The sequence below is a fragment of the Rhizoctonia solani genome, chromosome 3 (assembly GCF_016906535.1).
Source record: "Rhizoctonia solani chromosome 3, complete sequence".
NCBI classification, from domain to species: domain Eukaryota; kingdom Fungi; phylum Basidiomycota; class Agaricomycetes; order Cantharellales; family Ceratobasidiaceae; genus Rhizoctonia; species Rhizoctonia solani.
This window is the reverse complement of record NC_057372.1, coordinates 1,103,790-1,127,229: the sequence shown is the minus strand read 5'-3', so window position 1 is coordinate 1,127,229 and position 23,440 is coordinate 1,103,790. Positions and strand designations below refer to the sequence as shown.

The 23,440-nt window shown below is 50.9% G+C and overlaps 9 protein-coding genes across 9 annotated transcripts; 6 read left to right on the top strand and 3 right to left on the bottom strand.

The window, feature by feature from the left end:
• Positions 1-180: 180 nt before the first annotated feature.
• RhiXN_02743 (Elongation factor Tu GTP binding domain) lies at positions 181-2,752 on the top strand (the record flags this gene model as incomplete). The annotated part of the gene is made up of 14 exons (XM_043322560.1): positions 181-402; positions 460-702; positions 753-1,044; positions 1,098-1,232; positions 1,284-1,456; positions 1,517-1,593; positions 1,652-1,720; positions 1,772-1,823; positions 1,880-1,954; positions 2,004-2,280; positions 2,329-2,396; positions 2,445-2,462; positions 2,514-2,669; positions 2,723-2,752. 14 exons carry the CDS (start codon positions 181-183, stop codon positions 2,750-2,752), a joined length of 1,887 nt encoding a protein of 628 aa, XP_043178056.1.
• Positions 2,753-2,939: 187 nt separating this feature from the next.
• On the bottom strand, positions 2,940-6,900 carry RhiXN_02742 (vacuolar protein-sorting-associated protein 39; the record flags this gene model as incomplete). Its single annotated transcript, XM_043322559.1, has 17 exons — positions 2,940-3,015; positions 3,066-3,122; positions 3,170-3,514; positions 3,562-3,664; positions 3,710-3,802; positions 3,850-4,045; positions 4,094-4,235; positions 4,283-4,353; positions 4,406-4,737; positions 4,796-5,547; positions 5,592-5,727; positions 5,776-5,856; positions 5,903-6,185; positions 6,253-6,497; positions 6,554-6,664; positions 6,718-6,783; positions 6,831-6,900. The coding sequence occupies 17 exons, from the start codon at positions 6,898-6,900 to the stop codon at positions 2,940-2,942; spliced, it is 3,159 nt and encodes a 1,052-aa protein (XP_043178055.1).
• Positions 6,901-7,276: 376 nt separating this feature from the next.
• Positions 7,277-7,980, bottom strand: RhiXN_02741 (uncharacterized protein; the record flags this gene model as incomplete). The annotated part of the gene is made up of 3 exons (XM_043322558.1): positions 7,277-7,452; positions 7,518-7,551; positions 7,609-7,980. 3 exons carry the CDS (start codon positions 7,978-7,980, stop codon positions 7,277-7,279), a joined length of 582 nt encoding a protein of 193 aa, XP_043178054.1.
• A 1,207-nt stretch (positions 7,981-9,187) lies between these two features.
• On the top strand, positions 9,188-12,874 carry RhiXN_02740 (Fungal specific transcription factor domain; the record flags this gene model as incomplete). Its single annotated transcript, XM_043322557.1, has 16 exons — positions 9,188-9,317; positions 9,396-9,465; positions 9,516-9,554; positions 9,613-9,667; positions 9,726-9,861; positions 9,909-10,489; positions 10,540-10,700; positions 10,754-10,822; positions 10,876-11,041; positions 11,095-11,212; positions 11,309-11,375; positions 11,441-11,482; positions 11,545-11,775; positions 11,874-11,901; positions 11,947-12,680; positions 12,745-12,874. The coding sequence occupies 16 exons, from the start codon at positions 9,188-9,190 to the stop codon at positions 12,872-12,874; spliced, it is 2,757 nt and encodes a 918-aa protein (XP_043178053.1).
• Positions 12,875-13,107: 233 nt separating this feature from the next.
• RhiXN_02739 (nucleoporin FG repeat region) lies at positions 13,108-15,424 on the bottom strand (the record flags this gene model as incomplete). Its single annotated transcript, XM_043322556.1, has 9 exons — positions 13,108-13,362; positions 13,419-13,482; positions 13,541-13,716; positions 13,777-13,864; positions 13,929-14,030; positions 14,097-14,555; positions 14,604-14,672; positions 14,947-15,076; positions 15,139-15,424. The coding sequence occupies 9 exons, from the start codon at positions 15,422-15,424 to the stop codon at positions 13,108-13,110; spliced, it is 1,629 nt and encodes a 542-aa protein (XP_043178052.1).
• A 353-nt stretch (positions 15,425-15,777) lies between these two features.
• Positions 15,778-16,838, top strand: RhiXN_02738 (ubiquitin-conjugating enzyme; the record flags this gene model as incomplete). The annotated part of the gene is made up of 7 exons (XM_043322555.1): positions 15,778-16,067; positions 16,133-16,160; positions 16,216-16,244; positions 16,296-16,430; positions 16,487-16,559; positions 16,612-16,675; positions 16,729-16,838. 7 exons carry the CDS (start codon positions 15,778-15,780, stop codon positions 16,836-16,838), a joined length of 729 nt encoding a protein of 242 aa, XP_043178051.1.
• Positions 16,839-17,406: 568 nt separating this feature from the next.
• RhiXN_02737 (uncharacterized protein) lies at positions 17,407-18,228 on the top strand (the record flags this gene model as incomplete). The annotated part of the gene is made up of 4 exons (XM_043322554.1): positions 17,407-17,541; positions 17,592-17,720; positions 17,784-17,858; positions 17,929-18,228. The coding sequence occupies 4 exons, from the start codon at positions 17,407-17,409 to the stop codon at positions 18,226-18,228; spliced, it is 639 nt and encodes a 212-aa protein (XP_043178050.1).
• A 594-nt stretch (positions 18,229-18,822) lies between these two features.
• On the top strand, positions 18,823-19,060 carry RhiXN_02736 (uncharacterized protein; the record flags this gene model as incomplete). Its single annotated transcript, XM_043322553.1, has 2 exons — positions 18,823-19,012; positions 19,050-19,060. The coding sequence occupies 2 exons, from the start codon at positions 18,823-18,825 to the stop codon at positions 19,058-19,060; spliced, it is 201 nt and encodes a 66-aa protein (XP_043178049.1).
• An 890-nt stretch (positions 19,061-19,950) lies between these two features.
• Positions 19,951-23,320, top strand: RhiXN_02735 (uncharacterized protein; the record flags this gene model as incomplete). Its single annotated transcript, XM_043322552.1, has 10 exons — positions 19,951-19,953; positions 20,020-20,097; positions 20,148-20,283; positions 20,340-20,632; positions 20,683-20,806; positions 20,859-21,392; positions 21,444-21,541; positions 21,596-21,976; positions 22,030-23,077; positions 23,130-23,320. 10 exons carry the CDS (start codon positions 19,951-19,953, stop codon positions 23,318-23,320), a joined length of 2,886 nt encoding a protein of 961 aa, XP_043178048.1.
• Between the last annotated feature and the right edge of the window lie 120 nt (positions 23,321-23,440).

The window sequence follows — 23,440 nt, the reverse complement described above, 5'->3', positions numbered from 1 at the left end:
ACGTTGACTGGGATCTTATCATTTATCACTTTAATGTCACGCCGATCCGAACAAAGTCGGTCAAGCGCCATAACTAGCACCGCACTGGATTCTGACTCCTCAAGGTAAATGACTCGTCCCGAAGGGTGCATAAAAGGCCGAATATAGATCCTGAAACTCCACCGACTCTTACTCTTAGCCATGACCACTACACTTCGCGGGTTTCAACATGAAATCGAGCAAATACACGATCGAGAGCTTGCCAAACAGCGTGCTGAAGGTCGTGTTGCCTTGGAGAAGGACAAACACAAGGAGAAGGCTGGCCAAGCCAATAAACCAAAGGACCCAACCATTCCCGGCACTGCTGGTCGCGCAACTGAGCAATTAGACAGTGATGATGATGACAGCCATAACAAGCTACAGGTAAACTCCGTTTGTCGTATTTGACCATACATATATGATGACCTTATTGAAACATAGAAAATGTTAACTGAACCTGAAGTGGATCAGAAAGTAACTGACTACTTGGCACTGTTACTTTTGAGAAATCGAGGAGAGATTATCGTACGGCTGGGGACTCACCCACCGCTTCAGATGATAATGGAGCCAGGTACTGAGCTCTCCGCGATAGATAATCAATCTCGCGGGAATCCTATCACTGAAGAAGAGCTGGATATTGCTTTGAAAGCACTGGAGGTCACTGCAGATAGCGTTGGAGCTAAGGTGTGTGTGAAAGCCTTCGGTATTGATTCCTTGAAATTGATTTGACACAGACCATGTTATTATACCACCAATCTGGGGCAGCAACGCACACACCATATGCGTCATTGCTGGTTAGGCTTCCTCCGCCCACAGTGGAACGCACACTTGAGGTCCGCTGCGCTGTAGTGGGAAATGTCGACTCCGGAAAGTCCACCACTCTTGGCGTACTCACCCGAGGTGGGCTGGATGACGGGCGAGGAAAGGCGCGAGTGGCACTCTTTCGTCATAAGCACGAGATTGAAACCGGAAGAACCAGTAGTGTTGGAATGGAGGCAAGTACAGTTATTCATTTCAGGAATAATCGTACTCATGATAGTAGATTCTTGGTTTCGGGGCCGATGGACACCCTATATTAGCAAACTTCCAGCTGAACACGGCTGAGGCGCAATCAGGTGCTGATAAAAATGCATTTGCGCCTGCTACTGCTCGGAGAGAGAAGCTTACCTGGGACCAAATAAGCGAAAGCAGCGCGAAGATTGTCTCCTTCATTGGTAAGAGAAGCAATTGCCGTTTGTTATGCGTGAGTTATAGGGTCTTAATAGACCTTGCCGGGCACGAGCGGTACTTGAAGACAACTTTGTATGGGATGACCTCCCATGCTCCGGACTGCGTTATGCTCATGGTCGGAGCAAATGCTGGGCTCATTGGAATGTCCAAAGAGCATCTGGCCATTGCTCTAGCGTTAAGCGTACCAGTCATCGTCACCATAACAAAGGTTCGCACAGGAACAAGGTTGATGGAAAGCCAACACTGACGGGTACGATGGCCTTTGTAGATTGATATGACACCTGCAAACGTCCTACAAGATACGATCAAGCAAGTTGTCAAGATACTCAAGAGTCCTGGCTGCCGGTAAGAGTCAGCGTCTGTTGGGGAGGTTTGAAAATGACGTATATGCGTTTATATGCAGAAAGACACCGGTCTTTGTGAAATCCATGGAGCAAGCAGTTGAACTGTCCAGAGCATTTGCAACCGAGAAGTAAGCGGAATGTGCTAATGTGATTTTTGACTTTTTTAATAAGTTATTTAGATTGTGTCCAATATTCTTGCTATCAAACGTTACCGGCGAAGGTTTAGACCACGTAAGTTCCCCCATTCACACTCAAACCCAGATATTCACAGTCAAATATATCGACAGTTACGAATGTTCTTGAACTTGGTTCCGTCCAGCGAGGGAGACGAGCATAAGTTTACAACCGAGTCGCCATTGGAGGTATATTCCGTAATTCCTATATATTCATCTATATTTAACTTCTCTTTAGTACTCCATTACCGATGTATGGTCCGTTCCATACGTTGGTGTCGTAGTCAACGGTATAATAAATGCCGGTGCAATCAACACCGGCGATGCTGTTTTACTTGGCCCCGATGGCAACGGGCAATGGATCGCAAGTAGCATAAAGAGCATTCAAAGAAAGCGAGCCAATGTGGAAAGCGCCGATGCGGGACAAACGGTGTCTATAGCCCTTAAAAGGGTGAGACGAGCCAATGTACGGAAAGGCATGGTTCTGGTGGCAAGAACAGACCACCCACCACACGGTAAGCCATTCGGAGCCAACCTTGCTGTGTATTGACAGATATACCTAGCGGCACGGCGATTCCAAGGGCAAGTTTTAATCTTGTATCACAACACCACAATGCAGATTGGGTACCAAGTTCGTACTTTACTTTTTTTCGTGGTCATCTTACTAATAATTCTTTAGGCGATGCTTCACTGTGGTGTAGGTGTTTTCCATAGTTCATTAACCTGTATTCTGAACTAGCATTGCTAGGCAATTCGTCAAACGGTCCGAATAATTGGCATCAAAGACCATGCACAAGGTGTTCTGAGAACAGGCGATCGTGCTACTGTGGAATTTGAATTCATCTCCACACCCGAGTATATCAAGGAGGGCATGAAACTTCTCTTCCGCGAGGGAAAGACAAAGGTTAGTATTGTGTATTATCGTGCCAATCGCATGTCTGACATATCCCAATCTAGGGGCTGGGAGTAATCACCAAGGTTCTGTAATTGTGGTAGTTGAATCACTTTATTATTTTCTTGTGCGTGTGTTATAGGAAAGTTTGTATTATCCGAATGATGATAACGCTGTAAATCCGATGTACTGATACTTCCTCATGACACAGTCTGGTACTTAAATATAATAGTTTGTACAACTGAAACGTCTCGGCGTGGAGCAAACTGGGTAGCACTTGGTTCACAAGAGACGATTCTGAGGGTCGTTGAGACGCTTGGAGAATGCTTCTCGACATTGGTAGTGTGTGACTTCTCCCCTACAAACAACAATTTGAACCAAGTATGTTGTATAAATTGTAGTACTGACCGTGGCATATGAACCGCAACCACACTATTGCCCAGTCGTTTGTTACACTGGGGGCATCTGCAGCAACGTCAACGAGTGTAATCACTGTCATGGATGGAACATACATTCTGCTATCTGTGACGCGGACCCTTCTGGAATGAAGGGCTGCAACCCGACGATCCGCCTGCTGGCTCCGAGCAAGCCAGAGTTCTCGCTCGATCCTCGTGTCTACCCGAGGGTTACGGAGCGCTGTGTGCAAGAACGTCCGCAGGTCGGAAGTAGTCACTAGTGGAGGTAAAAGTTCCAACGTGGCGACTGGATCGATGCGCGGGCTTTGTCTAGATATTAGGTCTAGTGCGGGCCGCAAGAGCAAAGGTGTATTGGGCTGTACGGGTTGTAGGAAGATCTTGAGAAGCGTCAAGAATACGCCATGTAGATCTGGTTCGGTCTGATAGACCCGTTTGCAGTACCTGGAGACCATGTAAGCAAAAGCATGTAAATTGAGTGAGCAACATACTCTTCGGCTTCTGTATAATCCTGCATCTTATGAACGTAGATCTCGAGTGCACCATAGTGGTTCCCGAGCTTTCCGAGTACAACAGCACGTGCCTCGTGCAAGTCTGAAAAAGATTAGTATAAAACACATCAAACCATGATTCACATACCGGTCTGGGGGAGTAGAGCATATAGTCGGTCAAAGTCATAGTAACTGGAAGTATTGACAAACGCAAGCAACTTGGAATATAAGCGTTCATGCTCTGGTTCCTGTCAAGTCAACATTCTTTTACAGCTATGTTTGACTCACCCGAAGATCGCTCCTTTTTCAACTTGATCGTTTGTCTTAGGTAGAGCTCTGCCAATCGGTCTCCAAAAGTCTTGGACTCTACTTGCCGCTCGGCGAACAGATACTCGATAAATTTAATACATATCATGGGGTCGATGCTCTCTAGGTAATCTGCGACCTCTTTGGCCGGCAGCTCAACTTCTTCAGCCGTAAAGATCTACTCGGGCTGTCAGCATTGTTTAGGATAATCAGGAACTGGGCCTACGTCGAACGCCATATCCGGTTTCTCTTCGAATATCCAGCGAGCCGACTTGAAAATAAGATCCAAGTACTCTGGCCCGAGTTTCTGTAGGTACCGAATACTGGGTGGGTACTTGTCCAGAGGATCGTCTTCCTCTCTGCTTAAGCTATCCGGCTATGAGTACCAGCGCCAGGTCTATATGAATTCACTCACTCGAACAGTAAGGCAAGAGCCTTGGCATGCATCTTTTTCCCGCGATAAAGGTCAATAAGTTCTGTGAATTTCTAATCCCCAATCAATATTGGCATCCAGACATTGGTGCCGCAAACTACACACCTTTCTAGCCCGGAGTGCCTCTTCGACTTCCACGACCTCGCACCAATTATCCACGCGACACAAAGCCCCAATCATCGAGGGTTTAGTAAACAAGTACAGTCGGAACAAAGCCGTATCGACCAGCTGAGCGGCACGAACAAGTTGTTCTGGTGTCAGTGTAGATAACGGGGCGCTGGGAAGAGCCATTAGTTCGTCGACGGATGCAGCCGAGAGGGCGGGGAGATCGGCAGATTGGGCTGCGGTGATTCCGAATGGCTGGAGCGCAGCTGGGATCTTGGGCCGCCGATCAACAAGGAACGTTCCAAGCGCACGAGTGGAAAGCGCGAATTCGTCTGCAAAGTATTATAATGAACATATACCCTATCAGAGGGGGTGGGGGGGGGGCCTTACCAGGTCCTTTCTTGGTCTTGGACGATGAAGTATCCTTGATGGATTCCGAGTCATCCCTCACTACCATAGCACCCAAACCAGCCTTGAGTCTGCTAGAAATACCCCCGCTGCCTATGATGGATGCGGGAGGCGACTGAGACTCTTTTGGCGGAGACCCAACAACGGCCGCTACAGCTTTCTGTACATCTTCCTCTTCTGCGCCCTCTACAAGTGCGATCGACTTTTCGCCTTCGTCGTCATTGGTCGCCTTGGTCTCCTCCCGCACTTTCGCCTCGCCGCCAAACAACTCGATCCATGTCTCCCTCGGCGCCGACAGCCGACCCGAAATCGAATCCGGATAAAGCGCAATAACCTTGGCCGGGTTCATATCCAAGGCCAAGAACATATCAATCGCCTGTTCAAACTGGCCTTCTTGGAACAGCTGCACACCCCTCAGTCCTTGAATGTGTTTCGTCGGATCGGGTTGAACGGATACGACGCCGAGTAGAGCCAGTGCATCTGCGTACTTTTCGTGGTGGACGAGTTCCGAGATTTGGTCTTGCCATGGGTGCATGATGAGTGCCCACATCGTGCTCCCTTCGTTTGCGAGCGCTGTGCGGTCGGTGGGCGTGCTGAGTATAAAGGTCGGGGCGGCGGGGCCTGTCCCTGGGGAAGTCGTTAACAAACGGAGAGTATGAGGGGCAATAGTAGGTTGTTTGGATGCGCCCCAAGCTTGGTCGCTGGCGGGGGCGGAAGGGGCGGTTGGGTTGGGTCTTCAATGAATGGATATTTGAGCGTTTGTACCGGTTGGAGAGACAGAGCCGAACGTATTTGGAGGGCAGAGTTGGAGATTGCGGGCGTTGTTATAGCTGCTGCGATTGCTGTGGTTGGGGCGTCTAAATCGGGCAAGGAGTTTGGTGGAAAGGATGAGATAATGTACGGTTTCGTGTACACTGGGCGAATACATTAGTGTATGCCAGTCTAACTCGTATAATACCTACCGGTTTCCTCGGGCGGCGCTGGCCAATCAATTCCAACCGACCTCGTCGTCTGTCCATCCACACCAAAGAACAACCCGGTGGCTACAACCCAATCAGTCCAAACTCTCTACGCCAACACACAACTCACACTCTTTAGGAATCAGCACTTCCCCTTCTTCAATCTTGACAGCCGCAAACTTGGCCTTGGCTCCAAGGCCCATGTATCCACCCAACCCAGTCAAGGCGCCCATACCCATACTCATGCCCATCCCGGGATTACTGCTCACAGTCGTCGTAGCCGGCGTGACAAACTCGGTAAGAGCCATGGTAGTGAGCGACAGAACCGCGTTGTCGGGAGGTGGATAGGCCATGACGATGGTGTGTGGCGTGGAGAACGCAATTGCGCGCGGTGTATGGTCCAAGGCGAGTTCCTGCAAGATGCATTAGAACAAGGCGGGTATATGGGGGAGGGGCGAAAGGGAGATGGTCAGGACTCACCTTGACGGGCTGAGCTTCTCCATCATGCCAACGAAAGATGACGACTTTACGTTTACACCCTACTGCTAGAACTGTGACGACTGTCGCGATGCCTCTAGAGCCAGACTGCGCAGCCGTGGCATAAGAGCCGTCGGAGAGCTCGTACTGAACAGAGGTGTCGAGCGCGAATACCGATGCGTTACGAGTCTGAGTGAGGACGGTTGGCGTGGAGAGCGTGGAGAGCGGGAAGAGTGTAACGACACTATCTGTATTGGAAAGTGTTGGTATAGACGGAGGGCTGAAGGCAAAGCGTCGAACATACCCGAGAGAACGACCAGCGAACTGATATCTTTGAGCACCCCAAGTTGGTCTATCTGCCTTCGCACAAACGCCTTTTTGGTATCTTGCAGAGTCAACTTGGGTTCATCACTACCTGATCAATAAATGAGCTTATTCGGCTATTACTTGGGCATGCGAGAGTCTTACCTTCAGCCTTTGCCAAGTCGTATATGTAGAGAGTACCGGTATTGGTGCCGAGGTATACCTTGTCACCTGCAACACTTAGACGTCACTCAATGATACTATACAAACAGACTTACTTGTCGCGAACAAGGCCTCGACTCGGTCCTTGATGCCCTTGGCTGCCAATGACACATAAAAGGGAGGCATATCTCACTAAATAATATGTTGTTAAATTAACTGGACCATCTGACGACGTTCTTACCCGTCCTGCGCTGAGCCGCAAGTGGTGGAAGTGCACAAGATGCGCGAGGTCATTAGATTAGATTAGGACTGCACAGCCGCATTGGTAATAAGAGGAACATCCGTCGATTGGGGCGTTTTGCCGTAGTTCTCATTCCGACGGGAGCAAATAACGAGCCACGATTCAATTGCGAGCGACATAAAAACATAGTGAGATACATAAGGGATGAACAAGTTAGGTATATAATTGGTGAAAGGACAGAAGGATTGGTTGAAGGGCAGGGGGTTCACACAAGGCACGATAAAGGAGAGAAAACGGAGCCGGAGGGGTGGGAAACGATGATCACTCGCGCTCTTTGGTAGTCGTGGTCGAGTCGAGGCCACTGAGAATACCTTTGCCATCGACGTGAATGTCGACGCACTCGATTTCAAAGTCCATTCCCGAAAAGGACGAGTCGCAGGTGGAGGTGTTTCCGGAACCAGAATGGAATGAGCTCGAGTTGGGAGAAGTGGCCACATCTGGGAATAAATGATAAACCAAGGGGTGAGTTGTACGCTGGGGAGAAGCAGCCACGCGGACTCACATCGATCGCGGATGTATGATGGCAAAAAGAGGTCCTAACAAGAAGCAAGTGAGATTACCGCTGGAAGATCATGGGTCAGACTCGGACCGACCTGGTTCCAGACAAAACCCTCGCTGCGGCGTATAGTCAAGATGGGACGATAAACAGGCTCTCTGGGCCTTCGGTGCTTGGGCTCTCTCCGCTGCTTGCGCCGGATGTCTTCCGGCTGTTTGCCCTTCTCCTTCAGGCGCTGTGCCTGTTCGTGTTCATCATCCCGCTCACTCCCTGCGCCACTGCCACTTGCCCCGCTCTCGCTCCTATTGACCTCTTCTTCGCTCTCCTCTTCCGACTCGGACTCGGAGCAGCTATCGCATTCAGAGTGTTCAGACGCCGACGTCTGGTACTCGTAGTACCCCCACAGGGGAGGACTACCAGAACGCTTGGGGCGGTACACTCGTCCTTGTGGAAAGGTAACGCGAGACATGTTATACAGCAGCAGCAGTCAATGTTCAGATTCGATGTACCGTGGCTCGGTTGTTCAAAGTTAAATACAGTCGACAGAAGGTGCACACCCGGAGTGGTTGCCGTTGCTCACGGCGTGGAGTGAGCGTGCCCGATTAGGATAGGGGAATGACTCATCCTGACTCAGCTGATGGGCGCTTGCCAAGAGCGCATGAATTCCAGACGTGTGCAAGTCAGTCGAGTTGCTGCATCTCTCGAGTCATTGGTAGAACGAGAAGATTTGGGTGTGTCGTTGAAAATGGCGATACACTGGTCTTTTTCTGTTGGGGATGCTTCCATGAGAATGTATGCGCAACCAGACTCTTGGCGAAGTAATTCCAGCGTGACATCATGATGAGCATGCCAATTGTTGAATATTTTCCAATCTAATTGGATGGTCGACGGGCGATTGTAGGGGCTTATGGATCAACTTATGACTGGTATAATGACTGGTAGATGATAGTAATTTGTTGGTTTCATATTAAGTTACATTCTGGGGTATTAACAATTGGACATCAACTGGCCCAAGGACCCCCAAAGCTTCAGCTAGCAAAAGCGTGGACTAGGAATCAAGGAGCACAAGGCGAACGCACAGAACTCGATTTATTGTGACAGCTCTGGCCACTACCTACGCAATGGCCCTTCCCTAATTACGTTGGAGCTCCAGAGTCTGGACGCCAACCCCCTTCTAGGGCTGCCAGATACGTCCAAGACTCTCAGAAGCCAAGATGTGATACGGCGATGGCCTGCATTCCACTCCAATTGATGCGCGCGGCGGATAGATACCAATAGGATCTTCCGTACACCTCGTTTGTTCGACGCTATCGATATCTAAGATTCGGTAGATACACAAGTCAGCCGATAGAAACGTCCTTTTGACGTCAAACAGAACAGTAGAACATTCCCACCAGTTTGTACGCACCTATAACAGATCTGCACATATCATCCAGGACCCAACACAGAGATCCGCAGCGACCCTGGGCGGAGAATCTAGTCGGGGTGACGGCAGCCCGAGGGATTTAAATTAGTTTGGACTGTGTTTGCATTAATTCCCTATTCGGATAGCGGTTTGTCAGCCGGCGTAGCGTCGTTGGTCACCAAGTATCGACCAGCCAACGTCCACCACCACTGGCTGCTACCGGATCAGGCTGAACGGACACTAGACCAGGCTCGAGTATAGGGATCGAGCAATGCAGGCACAAAACCGAGGAGATGTATCGTCCGGTGAAGATGATGACGATATTCAGCGCGGAGTCGAAGGAGGCAACGCAAAGAAGCGCAGAGTCCAGAGGGCGTGCGATGTCTGTCGTCGCAAAAAAGGTCAGTATTTATACTCCCATTTCTGATGGGGAAAATCTCCGAACCTTGCTTGCTTACCCTCCGGGCCCCGGATTACAGTGCGATGTGATGGGGCAACCCGACCTGGGAATCGCTGTAGTAATTGCGTCGCGTTTAATTTTGACTGCACGTTAGTATATCAATAGATGCACACATCATCGCTGCTCACGGGTCCCGTAGATACGTCGAAGCTGCAAAGAAGCGAGGTCCCCCAAAGGGGTGTGTAGCCCCGCTCAATTCAATTCAATCCCATCCACTTCTAACACCTGTTACCCAGATATGTCGAAAGCTTAGAAAATCGACTGGAGAAAATGGAGCGTCTGCTTCAGCGAGTGAGTCCCACCATCATGGCATCCCGCATCACCCGCTGATCAGAGCGGTCATGTATAGCTCTGTCCAGGTGCAGACTTTACTCAGAGCCTTGGTCAACACCTCACGCGAGAGCAATGGGAGGCCCACGAGGCGGGAAACCAGCGTCCCGCCCCAAACCCACAACCCGACGCCCCCTCCGGCAACGTCCTGTCCGGTACCCGTGGCACGAGCACGTCATATCCGCCACTGAAACCGCCAAAGAGGAGGACCTCATCAGCTCGGACGAAGAGTCCAACCTTGTAAACGGCATGCAAAAACTCGCAGTGACGACATTTGAACGCCGGTTCCACGGTAAAAGCTCGGGTTTGATGCTCGTCAAGGCTGCGCGCTCGCTCAAGCAGGAATACGTCAACGCTGAAAATCCGGACAACGGTCAGTCCCAGCAGAGTCGCCGGCCTGAATTCTGGCGCGCGAACCCCTGGGAGTGGATCGACACTGAGGATCCGTTGTGGAAAGACAAGGTCCAGCCCCCGCCGGACGACTTGCGCGATGCGTTGATCGACTTGTTCTTCAAGCACGTCAACGCCTTTTTCCCGTTGCTTCACCGCCCGTTGTTCGAGAGCAACATCCGAGATGGGCTGCACTTCAAAGATTCAGCATTTGCATGTGTGCTGTTGCTAGTTTGCGCCGTCGGGTCGCGATGGAGCGACGATCACCGGGTGTTTCTCGAGCAAGACGAGCCACTCCAACACTCGGCTGGATGGAAATATTTCGAACAGGTGCAGTTTTTGAGAAGGTCGCTGCTGACGCCTCCCAAGCTCTTCGATCTACAAATCATGGCGGTGAGTGCACATGCAGCTCGATCGCAAGCGGGTATTCATTGGCTATCCAGCTCGCTGTCATGTTCCTCCAAGGGACAAGCGCCCCACACTCTGCGTGGACGGTTGCCGGTATTGGAATTCGTATTGCCCAAGACGTCGGCGCGCATCGCAGAAAAGTGTATCGTGGAGGCCAAGGCTCAATTGAGGACGAACTCTGGAAGAGGGCATTTTGGTAAAACCTTATGATCGCGTCGATAACTTGGTCGCCCTAAACCGCTTTTGCAGGATATTAGTCGTTCATGACCGAGTCACAAGTTCGGCATTGGGGAGACCTTGCGCCATCCAGGACGAAGAGTAAGTTGCAAGTTTATCGTAGTGTTCTGAACAAAAGATTGACGACAATGTAGTTCGGACGTGGGATTCCCGGTAGAGGTTGACGATGAGTACTGGCCGCATGTCCAAACCGACCCGACATTTGTACCTGCACAACCGGCTGGAGTGCCTCCTCGCGTAGCATTCTTTAACTGTTACCTAAAGCTAATTCAAATCCTCGGCTTTGCTCTGCGAACGATTGTGAGTGTCTAGACCAAAAGAGAAAATGGCAGAGTATTAATTTGATCTTCTAGTACTCGATCAACAAATCCAAGATCTTGCTCGGATTTGTTGGACCGCAGTGGGAACAGCACATTGTCGCAGAACTCGACTCGGCGCTGAACAAGTGGATTGATTCAGTCCCAGACCATCGTAAGTAACCCCCGTGCAAAATCAAATGATAGCATACTTACTGGCAGCAAAGTTCGATGGGATCCGAACCGTGAAAACTCACTGTTCTTTGACCAGTCGGCGACTTTATACTCGACATACTATCACGTACAGATATTGATCCATCGGCCGTTTATCCCTTCCCGTAAGTTGGCACAATCCGCGCATTGATGAACCCCCCTACTAAATGTCAAATTTCGACGTTTGTAGCTCGGAAGCCATCACCATTATCTTTCCCTTCGCTAGCGATTTGTACAACTGCGCAAGTCCCGTCCCGGCATTCTGACCGAGTGTGTACTGACCCAGAACTGTAGCGCTCGAAGCTGTAGCCATGTTCTGGACCTCCAGCGCCGCAGGAGCCAAACGATCCTGCCTGGTGTCATGGTCGCGGCCTTTACATCCGGCATCGTGCTCCTCATCAACGTATGGGGACAAAAGAAATCGGGAGGCACAGCGGATCCAAACGGACAGATCAAGGATGTGCACAAGTGCATGGATGTCTTGAAGAACAACGAGCACCGATGGCATTCGGCCGGACGCCTATGGTGAGTCCTCCCCCTCCCCCTTCCCCAAGTTCTCGCAGAGGTTTCGGATTCGTTTTGGGATGGGTAGCCCTTGCTCCGAGGACGGTTTTATGCTTTAGCTTTATGCATCGTGCCAGGAATTCCTCGGTCCGCGATTGTGTCATCGTGCTGACCGATTTCTGCTTATTACAGGGATATATTATACGAGCTCGCGTCGTTTGGAGATTTGCCTCTTCCTCAGCCGAGCCCGAAAGAAAGCAACAAGCGCGAGCGCGAGGCGAGAGTACTACGTCGCCGAGCGTCGGACACACTTCTTCCGCGTCAGAGCATACACCTTCACCCGGTGGGAGCGCCAGCACCGGCTATCACTCCCGAGACCGTCCAATTGCCAAACCTCGGTCGGTACTCAACAAGGCATCTCAGCAGCAGCAGCAACAGCATCAACTTTCTCAACAACAACAACAGCAACAACAACACTATGCCCAACAGCCCACTTCCTACACCCAACAAACGCTCCCTACGCCACCCACATTCGGAGTCGCGAACCTCCCCGTCAACACCGCCGAACTAGGAAGTATGCACCACCTCCCGCCCGATTTCATGTACGAGCAGCAAAACAACCCGCTGCACGGGATCTGGAACGAACAGTCCCACGATCCGCTCGTCTCGCTGTTTGGGACCGCGGGACCAGCGCAGGGGCAAGGGTACGCTGCTGGTGCCGAAGCGTCTGCCGGGGTGGGGTACTATGCTGCGCCCCAGCAGTCGCAGCAGGTACAGCAGCCGCAGACTAGGCAAGGGTACCCAGCAGCGGCGGCGGGAGGATATATGGGCGAACAACAGCATTCTGGGTTCGTGCCCGGTATGGCTGCTCAACCATACGTCGGGGGTGCGCTTGATATGTGGCAACAGGCGCCTGGTGGATTCGAGTGAGTCCAGGGGGTCGCGCAAGGGGGAGTTTGGACGCAGGTTACTGATTAATCGTGTTTGCAGGATGGACGATTGGGGCGCGATGCTTAGCCAGGATATGCTGGCCGCTGGACAACCAATGGATCCGCGCGTGGCATCTCCGCATGGCCCACACGGGCAACACGGTATGCCTCCAGGGGCGAGCCAGATGTAGGCGGAGGGTGCCTCTCTCGATGGTTTGGATAGCTGGGGTTATATAATGGGCTAAGTTGGGTTTATGGATTCCTTGCTGTCTCAATTGTGCTGTAATACGACTTAGGACTGTAATGAATAATCCATCTGTTTTTTTGCTATTAATACCAACCTCGTATACAAAGCAAATAAAAGACCAAAAAGCGGTAAACAAGTCCTCAAATCACCTCCCAGCAACGCTCACACTCATACTCATCAACGCATCCAACGTATCGTCTTCTTTACTCGCGGGCGCAAACGGATCGCGCGCGGATCCGGTCTGGGCTCTCCACCTCGTTGTATACGCGGCCTTGTGTTTCTGACCGCGGCGTCGATTTCGGCGGTGCGTGCTGCAAGGGCCATGAACGATGCGTGTTGCGCGCGGAGGGCGTTGGCGATTGCTTGTGGAGACGGTTGGGCGGGTTGTGCCGAATTTGCTTCGTAGACCTGAGCGAGCTTACGTTCGATTTGCTGTGACACTCGGATTGAGAGATAGGTCTAGTCGAAGGGAATGGTGTACACGTTACCTCGACGGTGGATTTGTATCTCTGCACACGCTCTTTCATTTCTTCTACTTGTCGAGTAAAGTACCTTTTTGTCGCAAAGTCAGGAAAAAATCAATCTTGGTCTGAAAGAAGGGGGGCCTTACTCAAGGGGAAAGTTGGCATAGCTGGTGAGGTATCCTCCCATCTGCTGCGGCTTGGTAAACCCATCGATGATTCGAGTCGCAATAAGCGCGTCTTGGAGGTTCCGGTCTGTTTTAGTGCGCTGGTCGTCTGCTGCAAGACGGTCGGATGACAGGGCCGAGCTGGCGGCGGATAGTGACTGATTCACATACGTATTAGGGACTTGGGGGGCGAGTTAGAAAAAAAAAATGGTACGCACCCTGGTCAATTCATCCAAGGCTGCTTGCTCTTTTGCAATCTCCTCTCCAAGTTTTTGGGCTTTCAGCTCGACACTGATTTGTACTCGCCTTGAATGAATGATCTAACGTGCGTGATCAGTCGTGTAATCGGCAAGGGGGCGTCGGAACATACTCGATTTCTTCGAATACCTTCTTTTGTGCGTCTGGCAAGTCGTTGAATTTCGTCGTTCGGGTGAATGGACCTGACGCTTGGGCGGCAGGCTGAGCAGGAGCACTGTCCGACCATGGTAACGGTATAGTTAGCATATAATCATGACAGACAGAGAGTGATGTGACTCACGGAGCAGCTGCTGATGCGCCAAAGCCAAATGAGGACCCAGTGGTACCGGCGGCGGCATTCGCTCCGGTCTGGGCACCAAATAGGCCAGCTCCGGTTGGAGCACTCGCAGCTGGCTGTGCGCCAAATAGTCCACCAGTAGGGGCGGTAGTGGCGGTCGTAGCAGCAGGCTGAGCTCCAAACAATCCACCTGTTGTGGCCGTAGTAGTGGGCTGTTGTGTGCCAAACAATCCACTTCCAGTGGTTGCTGTGCTAGTGCCAGCTGCGGGCTGAGTAGAGCCAAACAGCCCTCCTGTGTTCGTAGCAGTAGTAGTAGGTGCATTTCCTGGTTGACCACTGGTATTTGCACCAGCCCCAAATAGTCCTCCGGTCGTAGCGGGAGTTGCTTGTGTCGTGTTGGCTTGTCCAAAGAGTGATCCTCCGAATCCAGTCGTAGCGGGTTTCGCAGCAGCAGATCCGAAGCTGTAATCGTATTGGTATATTTATTTATCTATTATCCTATAGACTTACCTGAACATTTTGGGCCGAAAGTAGGTGGACGCGGTCGAGTTGCCTACAGTCACGTGTTTGTACCGCCGGCTGGCCAATGTGTCGCGATTTTTCAAGTTGAGAATCGTCACACCAAGTCTCGAGATCTTCCTTGTGCAACTACGCAGTTCATACAGGATCAATGATACCATTTGGTGAAAGAAAGAAAATGCATTAAAATGACGTGAACACCACCAATCCTGAATTTCAACCGAGATAATTTACAAGTAGGTGAAACAACAAGGGCTCGTACAATGTAAGTATGTCAGAAATCTACGAGAGAACAGAATGCAAGTATAGCAAGTGGTTCAAAAAAAAACTTCACCAAAGTGGTGCAGGATTGGCGACCACGGGTTTAGGAACGGCTATGAGTCCTGTCATCCGTTCTTGCGGTAGCGCATTGATTCGTGTACGGTCCCATGGGCCGGGCTGAGCTCTTCGGCTTGCCCCAGTGACTGTGTATATGTATCACCCAGTCAACGATTGTCAAATTATATATCCAATACATCTTACTCACCAGCGACAGGGTTGGCGTCCCACTGAGGAATGTAACCCCTCTCTATCGGAGACTCAAACATCACGCCATCTACACTACTCTTATCCGTTGGGTCTGGCCCAACAAACGTCAACAGCGGTGCATCTACTCTGCTTCGAGAGGCGGTCGAGCTCGAGCGCGGCTTGGTAATCATCTTGGGTTGGAATACAGGCTGCGGTGGTGCAGGAAGAGTATGTCGAGGCTCCCCCCTCGCGGGGGAAGGGCCCTTGACGAGATGAAGTGCAGTGGGGGCAGGTCGACGAGGCATCGTCTTTCAATATATACCATTTCAGTCCGTATATTAATATATAGCAACCAGCGCACAATACACACCTTCAGTTCCGGACTGTTATGCGGTAGGAAGTTGCAGTGGGAGTTGAAAGCGAGTGTGTGGAGATGTAGGGCTGACCCGGCAGCGCTATATGATAAAGTCGTCTCCGTGGACGGTGAGTTGGGAAGGCAGAAGGTGAGAAGCAAGACGGTATTGCCACTGCTTACGCCGATTAATTGGTTGCTTGGTAGGACCCTGTCTAACCCGCAGCCTTTGCTTGTCACGTGTAACGGCTGGTGCCGTTACAAAGGAGGTCAGTAACCTTTTTTCCAGCACGAGGCGCCAGGTGTATGCGGGATATCTTGATACGCCAAGAACGCTCGCTGTTGGCCGTGAGCAACAATTCAATACGGAATTCTTTTTGTCTATCCTCGTGGGTTGCACGCAGAGTGGGGGACCACGTGACTCTAGGGGTTCGCGCGTTATATTATGCCGCTGCCCATAATTCCTCCTCTTTATTCCCGATTGATATCCCCCACAAGCGGGTGCTTGAGCCACACGGTACCACCGAGCTCTCAATAAACGACATTATGACCGAAGTTAGCGAAGGAAGCATTACCAAGGGTAGCGTAGCCAAGAGGTGAGTTACCATCCGGTCCCGGCACGTTCGGGCTGCGCGTGTTTATGCTGTATATCCCCAAACAGGTTGAGCAATGAGCTTATGTCTCTAATGGTATGTCTCTATGAATCGTACAATCCACATGATTCTGATTTTTTTTGGGACGCAGATGTCAAGTTCCCCTGGGATTTCCGCATTGTAAGTCTCCCGTGGCGCATCTCCAATCCACCGTGGCTCATATCTTTTCAGTCCCCGAAGCGACTCGAACATGTTTGAATGGATAGGCACTATTGAAGGTCCTCCCAGCTCTGTATACGAACACCTCACGTTTAAGATTACCCTTTCTTTCCCGCCCACATATCCCTACACGGCTCCCAGCGTTCGGTATGTTTTCGGGGTTTGGTCTCATGTACTTTCACTTATACTTTTTTGTCTGATAGATTTGATCCGGATACGCCTTGTTACCATCCTAACGTGGATCTGCAAGGTGGTATTTGCTTGGATATTCTCAAGGTATGCAACTAGGAGGGGCTTGTACTACAAGTTTTGCTTATCGTTCTTCAAGGACAAGTGGTCTGCGATTTATAGCGTCCATACAATACTCTTGTCACTTCAGTCATTGCTTGGGGGTATGCTCTATGTCATTCATTCCAATCAACTCGCTGAAATTCACCTGTTTCAGAACCCAACAATGAGTCGCCGTTGAATCTTGAGGCGGCTGAATTGTGGAATAACCAAAAGGCGTTCAAAACACAACTCATGAGGACCTATAGGCCAATTTCCGGCTCTTAAAGTACTTTGGGTAGATTTTTTTTTTCATTTGGGATATCGATACGGTGCACAGAAATATTCTTGCGTTATGTCGCAGTATTTATATAATATATTGTTTGTTGAACATACGCGCGACCGCCTGGTCACGAATTACACGCCGACCGAAAATCATCCGTACCGGCCCGTAGGTAGAGGATTTTGAGTTTTCACCCCGTCTTCCTCGGCCGCGGGATATGATCGCACGTAAGTTTGATCATGGTATCCTCGGAGTTGAGGAAAGAACGCCTTCGCCATATATACATGTATGCTGCGCTAGAGGACCTTCACGACCAACCATCTTATCGAATATATCACGTACAAGTCTTAACGGTTGACACCGCCTGGCCGAGGCACACGCTCAGGATCCGCGTCACACAATTTTAATGTTTTGAAGCGCTGTGGCGTTTCACGTCTGATTCATCTTAACCAAGACCCCCTCCGGATCTGTTGTGTCTCTTTCAGCGACCATCATCCCCCTCCTCACCCTCTTTCATTGTTCGACGACGACTCTGTGTGCTATATTTAGATACTAACAATCACTTACTTCGATATGTTCTACCGCACTAGCCAAGCGCTTGCAGAGAACTTTTATACCATGCTCGAGTATCGGCTCAAGACCTCAGGGGTCGAATATCCGAAACACCATTTATTGGGGGGTGTTATGATTAATACTATGGCCCTTTTGGTGCGTATTCATTTATTGCCTTTTTCATCGTATTGCTAAATGAGCTTCAGTTATCCAAAGGAATACAAACCAAGCTCGGACACACGCTCATGAGGCAGGTGATAGCGGTCTCGGACGAAGTCATGACTCTATGTTTCTTGTCCGACATCGATGTCACGTTCCGCTTTGACACCATCATGGTGAGTCAATAATATCGGCCCACGCCGCGTCGAGCGCTTGCTCAGCACCAGATCCACGCTTAGGAAATTCCATTGAACATTCTCGTAGACGGAAACATCATCGGCTTCGATATACCGGCTTTATATTTCAATAGCAAGGTTAGTGTTTTTCTGAACATCATCATTTCGTCGATCGCGCTTATCATATACATTTTGCTTCCGTTTTTAGTCTGTAGACGAGGACTTGCTTTTCCAAGCTCAGGTCCTTTTTAACTTTTTGGCCCTGGTCCGGCTATTTATCGTCCAGCTCGGAGAAATCGGCGTGTCCGAGTTGATACAAGACTTTAACAACACCATTCGCGCTGAGACGTTGCTCAACCGAACGCGATCCACCGAGACGACGCGGGTGATACGATTCGGACTACCGGAACGGGGGCTCGCAAGGTTATTCCCCGAAGCAGGAGCGCGGACCTCTTGTCGCCGTGTTGGGAGCACGGGATATGAATACCCATGGGAGGCGGCGTCATAAACATTTACCGGCAGTAGCTGCCTTGGCGGCCATGGGACTCTCCGAGGCGATCTTGTCTAAGCAGTTGCAGCAACAGGGGTTGAAGCAGGCCAAGAGGCGCGGACGGCTCATGCGCGGCGAGAATTCGTTTTGAGGCTAGCTCTCTTCTTTTCTTTTCTCTCTTTGCATTTTCGCATTATTACTTTTTCGTTCATCATTTTAGTTTCTTTTTCCTCCCCAGTCGTCATCCTTTATCATTTCCGTCACGCATTTCTCTTTCTGTATTGATAGTCCTGTCCCTCACTCGTCATCCGCTATTTGAATGTGCTTGCTGCTGTCCCTTGAATGTCGTAAAGTAACGATGTATAGAACCGATGATTCGTTTGTCTGATCCGTGTGATCTATGTGATGTCTCGGGTTGCCTACATGGATTTATGTGATAGGGTAGCCATGGATCACCCATCGCTACTTGCACACAATCCAAACAGTTGTTACAATGGATATTAACACGCATATACTCAAACTATATTCCGTTCGCGGCAACTTCTGTGGACCATGGTAAACGGGTGGCTGGGACGAGAGGTGGGTGATTCATATTTAGCCCATCGACCTGGCATGTTTGACGAGAATGACGTATGGGGCGTGTTTTATGACGACCCAACCCTCCAGTGGCCGTACTGGTCCTTGGTCTGGGACTCGCTCACATGTTTCTCAACGGATCGCCAAGCTAGTGTTCGCGATCGACGATTTATACCCAATTTGGCCAAGACAGTTCGCAAATGGTTCGAGCCTATCCCATCGCCGTGTTCGTCACTCCTAGAACTGAATGAAGAATCCCACAGATACTTTCTAAGGGGGGGGGGATCAGAGAGTATAGGCGCACCTTTTAATGTGCACCGTGCTGAACTCTCTTCGCGAAGTCCTTGGTTTGGGGACAACCACTCTTGCTAGTTTCAATACAAATATGCTGAGATCGTCTATTCTAGCGTGCTATCTCACTAGAAGAACGTTACGGAACTTGGGCTATTGGTCTGACACGGTGATCATCGATCAGGTATAGCGCATATACCCACATATCTGTACATCCGTTCAATAACATATCAAACAACTTTAAGCATTCTTTGGAGGGTAAAGTGGGGTCCGCGTTTTAGGAGTAAATATTGAAAATTACTATGGTCTTTGATTACAGCTAGTTGCAAGTGCAAGTCATGCGTACACAGTTTGGGAATTCTGGTAAAAGTGGTAAAATAAATATTGCGGTCCGTAGACCGTCCACTCTGAACTAGCGTGTCATCCTTGTGCAGGGGCCATGCTAATCTTCTCTGTATCGTTCCAATTTTTGTATATGTCACTCCGAAGAGGACAATATAGGTCTAGATTACAATGGATACCCAGCTGACAAAAAGAATTTATTCCGGGCTTGTGGGTCTACTGCGGATCGATCTGGGACAACGAAATTCTCTTCAGCTTCAAACAAAGTTCTGGTCCATGTTCTGGCCTTGTTCATCTGGAAGGCTAATCAATGTCAGAATGTTTCAGAAGGCCCAGGCGCCGACACGTACATGCGTACAAATAAGGCTCAATGTTTGATACTATCACGTGCATGACATAGCGACCTGGACTTGGACCATACCGTCTACTCACCACCCGTCCCTTAAGGATTCAGTTCTGGTACGCTCACTCCACTGCTACAACCTCCCGCACATGAGAAATAATTGAATAAAAAACAAACCACCAATTGAAATGGTAAGACTGCTACGTTGCGATGACGAAGTGTGAGGTAGTTGGCTGACACTTTTTGGCTGGGTTCAGGAAACAGGAAGAAACCAAGCGTCACTGGCAGACATCGAGGGACAGCTCACTTCGGTGTTTGAAGCCAACCCAAGCGCAGTGAGGAATGCAGATGGAGTCTCGGTTATACCTGGGGACGAACTCCCAAGGTCATGGCCGAATTATCGTCGCAATACGGAGTCGTTTTGATGTCGACCGAAGAAGTCGAAGCGCTGAAGCAGTTCTTGGTTGCCAACCCCGGTGTCGAGGTCACCCCAAAGCACTTGCTTGATCTCGCCGCTCGAAGTGCTCCCGTACCAGATGACCAGCCACCGTCCCACCCAACGAAGATCCTCGCTCAGACAGCTCTGGTGCATCATCCCCAGATGCAGACCACCTCAAAGGGCGTGGGGAAATAGGCACCCCGCAGCGACATCATCCCCTATCCCGCAAATCCTCGTCTATGAGTCTAAGGTCGAATACTCCTGGTCGTGGAGGCCCTCCGTCCCCGTTTGATTCGCAGCTCAGGCAGCGGTCGGTACCCTTGTCAAACCAAGCTCCGAGCTCTTGGAACCGCAAACCTCTGCCTGCCTCGAAGAGAAGGAAGAGCGATGCCGGTAGTACCAGTGGTAACCGCTCGTCCAGCGATAACGAGGTAAGTTGATCATACTTAGCAGGAGGCATGTACTTATGTATGAGCTGTAGTCTTCTCCAGCAATCAGCCGTTCTTCTCGCCGTAAATCTGCTCCCCTCTCGTCGCCTTGGATGAGCTCTAGCACGAGTTTACCCTTCCCGGCCAGCCCATACAACTCCTCTACCCTGTCCCCAGGTACGCATCCGCATTTTATTCTTACATACACAGTGACTAACCGGGGAAACAGAGACCTCGTTTTCGTCGGCCAGGCGTTCGCAATCCTTTGACCAATCACTTTCCCAGACCCTTGTTGACGATTTTCCCACTAATCCTCAAAACCCAAAAGCCTCTCCGAACCCTGTCCTCCAGTTCAGCTCCGACTCAGATACCGAGCCTGAGGATGGCGACGAAGACGAAAATACCCATCGTTATGTTCGGCAGGCATTATCCAGCGATGCATCGCTTCAGGCCCAAGACGTCGTCGAAGCGCTGCAAAAGACCAATGCCGAACTTACTCGAAAGGCCGCTGAGAGCGAACGTCGAATGCAGAACCGTTTGGCAGAGCGCGAGACGGAGATCGCGGAGCTCGAGCAGCAACTGGACGACCTCAAGACCGAGCTGAGCACCAGCAGGAGAGAGGAGAAGGAGCTCAGGATCAAGGAGCGCGGGAACATGACGCAGCTCGCGACCTTTGAGAGCGAAATTCAAAAATTGCAGAAGAGCTTGGAGCACCACAAGGTCCAATATTCGAATATGCAGAAGCAGTACCAGGAGCAATGCAGTAAGTTCCTCGTCCCTTTGGTTGCGTGGGTTTGGTTTTAATGCGATGTAGCCGAGACCGAACGGATGAGGAATGTTTTGAGGCGGAGAGAACAAGAGATCAAAGATGCAGACGATCGGGGATTTGTACATGAAGCTGAGGCTCAGAAGGTATGTTTCGCGATCGCCATATATCGCAGAATCCGTAATGAACGATGACTTCAGTGGGCCCGCGAACGCGAAGCACTCGAAAAATCCATCGAAACACTCGAGGTTGAGCTTTCTGTCACGCGCCATGCATCAAACGAACTCGACGAGCAGAAGCAAGAGAACTTGTTGCTCAAGGAAACAATTGATCGTCTGCGGTTCGACCTCGATGCGCTTCGGGCCGGTATGACTTCGAGTGTGGGTGGCCTGAATCAAGGCCAGGGTATCCTCAGCATGAGTTTGGCGAACGAGATCAGGGAAGGTTTCGAGAGGCGGGAGAGGGAGGAACGGGAGAACAACCGGGATGATGATGAGACGGATGCTGAGGTCACTGTGGAAGATGGCGAGGGAAGCGAGGACGGGTATATCGAGACCACTGTTACTACCACTCGGAAAAGGGTGGGTACTACCTTTGAAGACTTTCGGGTTATTTCTAACCTCGATGTTTGTAGACTGGAAAGCCCAAACCTGGCACGCGTCTCCTCGAGGGCACGTTGCGTGAATACGCTGATGCCGAGACCCAGCATGACCCCTCAGAGTTTGTTAAATCTTCTTCAACGCAACATGACGCCTCGTGGGTCGTCTCTTCTATGGGCGTCCAGCACGACGCGGCTGCCTTTACTACTACTGCTGGGGTTCAATACGATCGGGAGCTGTGCACATCGAGCGAGGGGGTCCAATACGACTCGAGCTTGCACACTTCAAGCGAGGGTGTTCAATACGACCGTACCTTGTTCAGCTCTACTGCCCAAGTCCAGTACGATTCAAAATTATTCACCTCGAGCGAAGGTGTGCAGCATCAAGAAAAAGAGTTTTCGACCCAGGCGGGCGTGCAGCATGACGAGACCCAGTTCGTTTCTGCGACCGGAGTTCAACACGATGCTGCCGTCGGTTCGGTCGGGGCGGAAGTACAGACCGAGGAGCGAGTCGTCAAGGCCGTCGAGGTGGAGACTGAGCTGGATGTTCGTCATGCAGAGGTCGGCACCGAGGTCGAAGTGAAGCACACTGAAACCGCAACAGAGCCAGAGACCGAACCGGAGCGCACCATGTGCGAGGCGCAGACCCAGACCGAGGACGACACCAAGCTCTCTGTTTCATCCCCTGTTCCGAGCGATTTGCCCCCACCATATGCACAGAGCTCTCGGGAGACCGAAGCTGGCGTTCTCAAGAAATGGCACGCTGGATTGGCCGAGCGGGCATCTACCTCTGGCGAACCATCGTCTTCCCAAGTCCGCGAAGACTGGGCCGCGCTCAAGCGCTCTGTTGGAGTCGAATGCGGAGTTATCGACCGGATCGTCGAGGGCAAGGGCGTTGTGGACCTGGTCGAGGACGACGGCGAGGAGGTTACAGAGTGGGTCCGTGTCCCAGTTAGAGGGAACCGACGCGGGCTCTTTAATGTGTACAATACATATATCGTCCGGAGAGGAGATGGATGGTGGACCTCCGTGTTGACCCAGGCCGTCGTAGGAATCGGCTTTTGGGCCGTCGTGGCAGGACTTTGTGAGTAGCTCTGACGCTCGATACCCCTCACATCACTAATAGTTACTCATAGGGGGTCCTCGCTTGACTCCATTTGAGGTTCCAACTTACACGGACCGTGCGACTTGGTCAGCGTACAACAACTACGCTGGTGCCTTTGGAGAAGGGCTCGTTGGGCGAAGCGTGGATAATCCGGTGTGGGTTGCCGTCGAACGCCTGCTCGTCGGTGCCGCGGTGCGAGTGGGACCGGGCCTGCCCACCTAAATCAAGTTATTTTATAGACGAGACGACCTACCTTATCTATTAGTTTGATTATAGCCCAACCCAGTTCGCTCCTTCTCCGCCCCTCTCCTTCGTCCCTGGATTTTTTCACGACGCCATTAC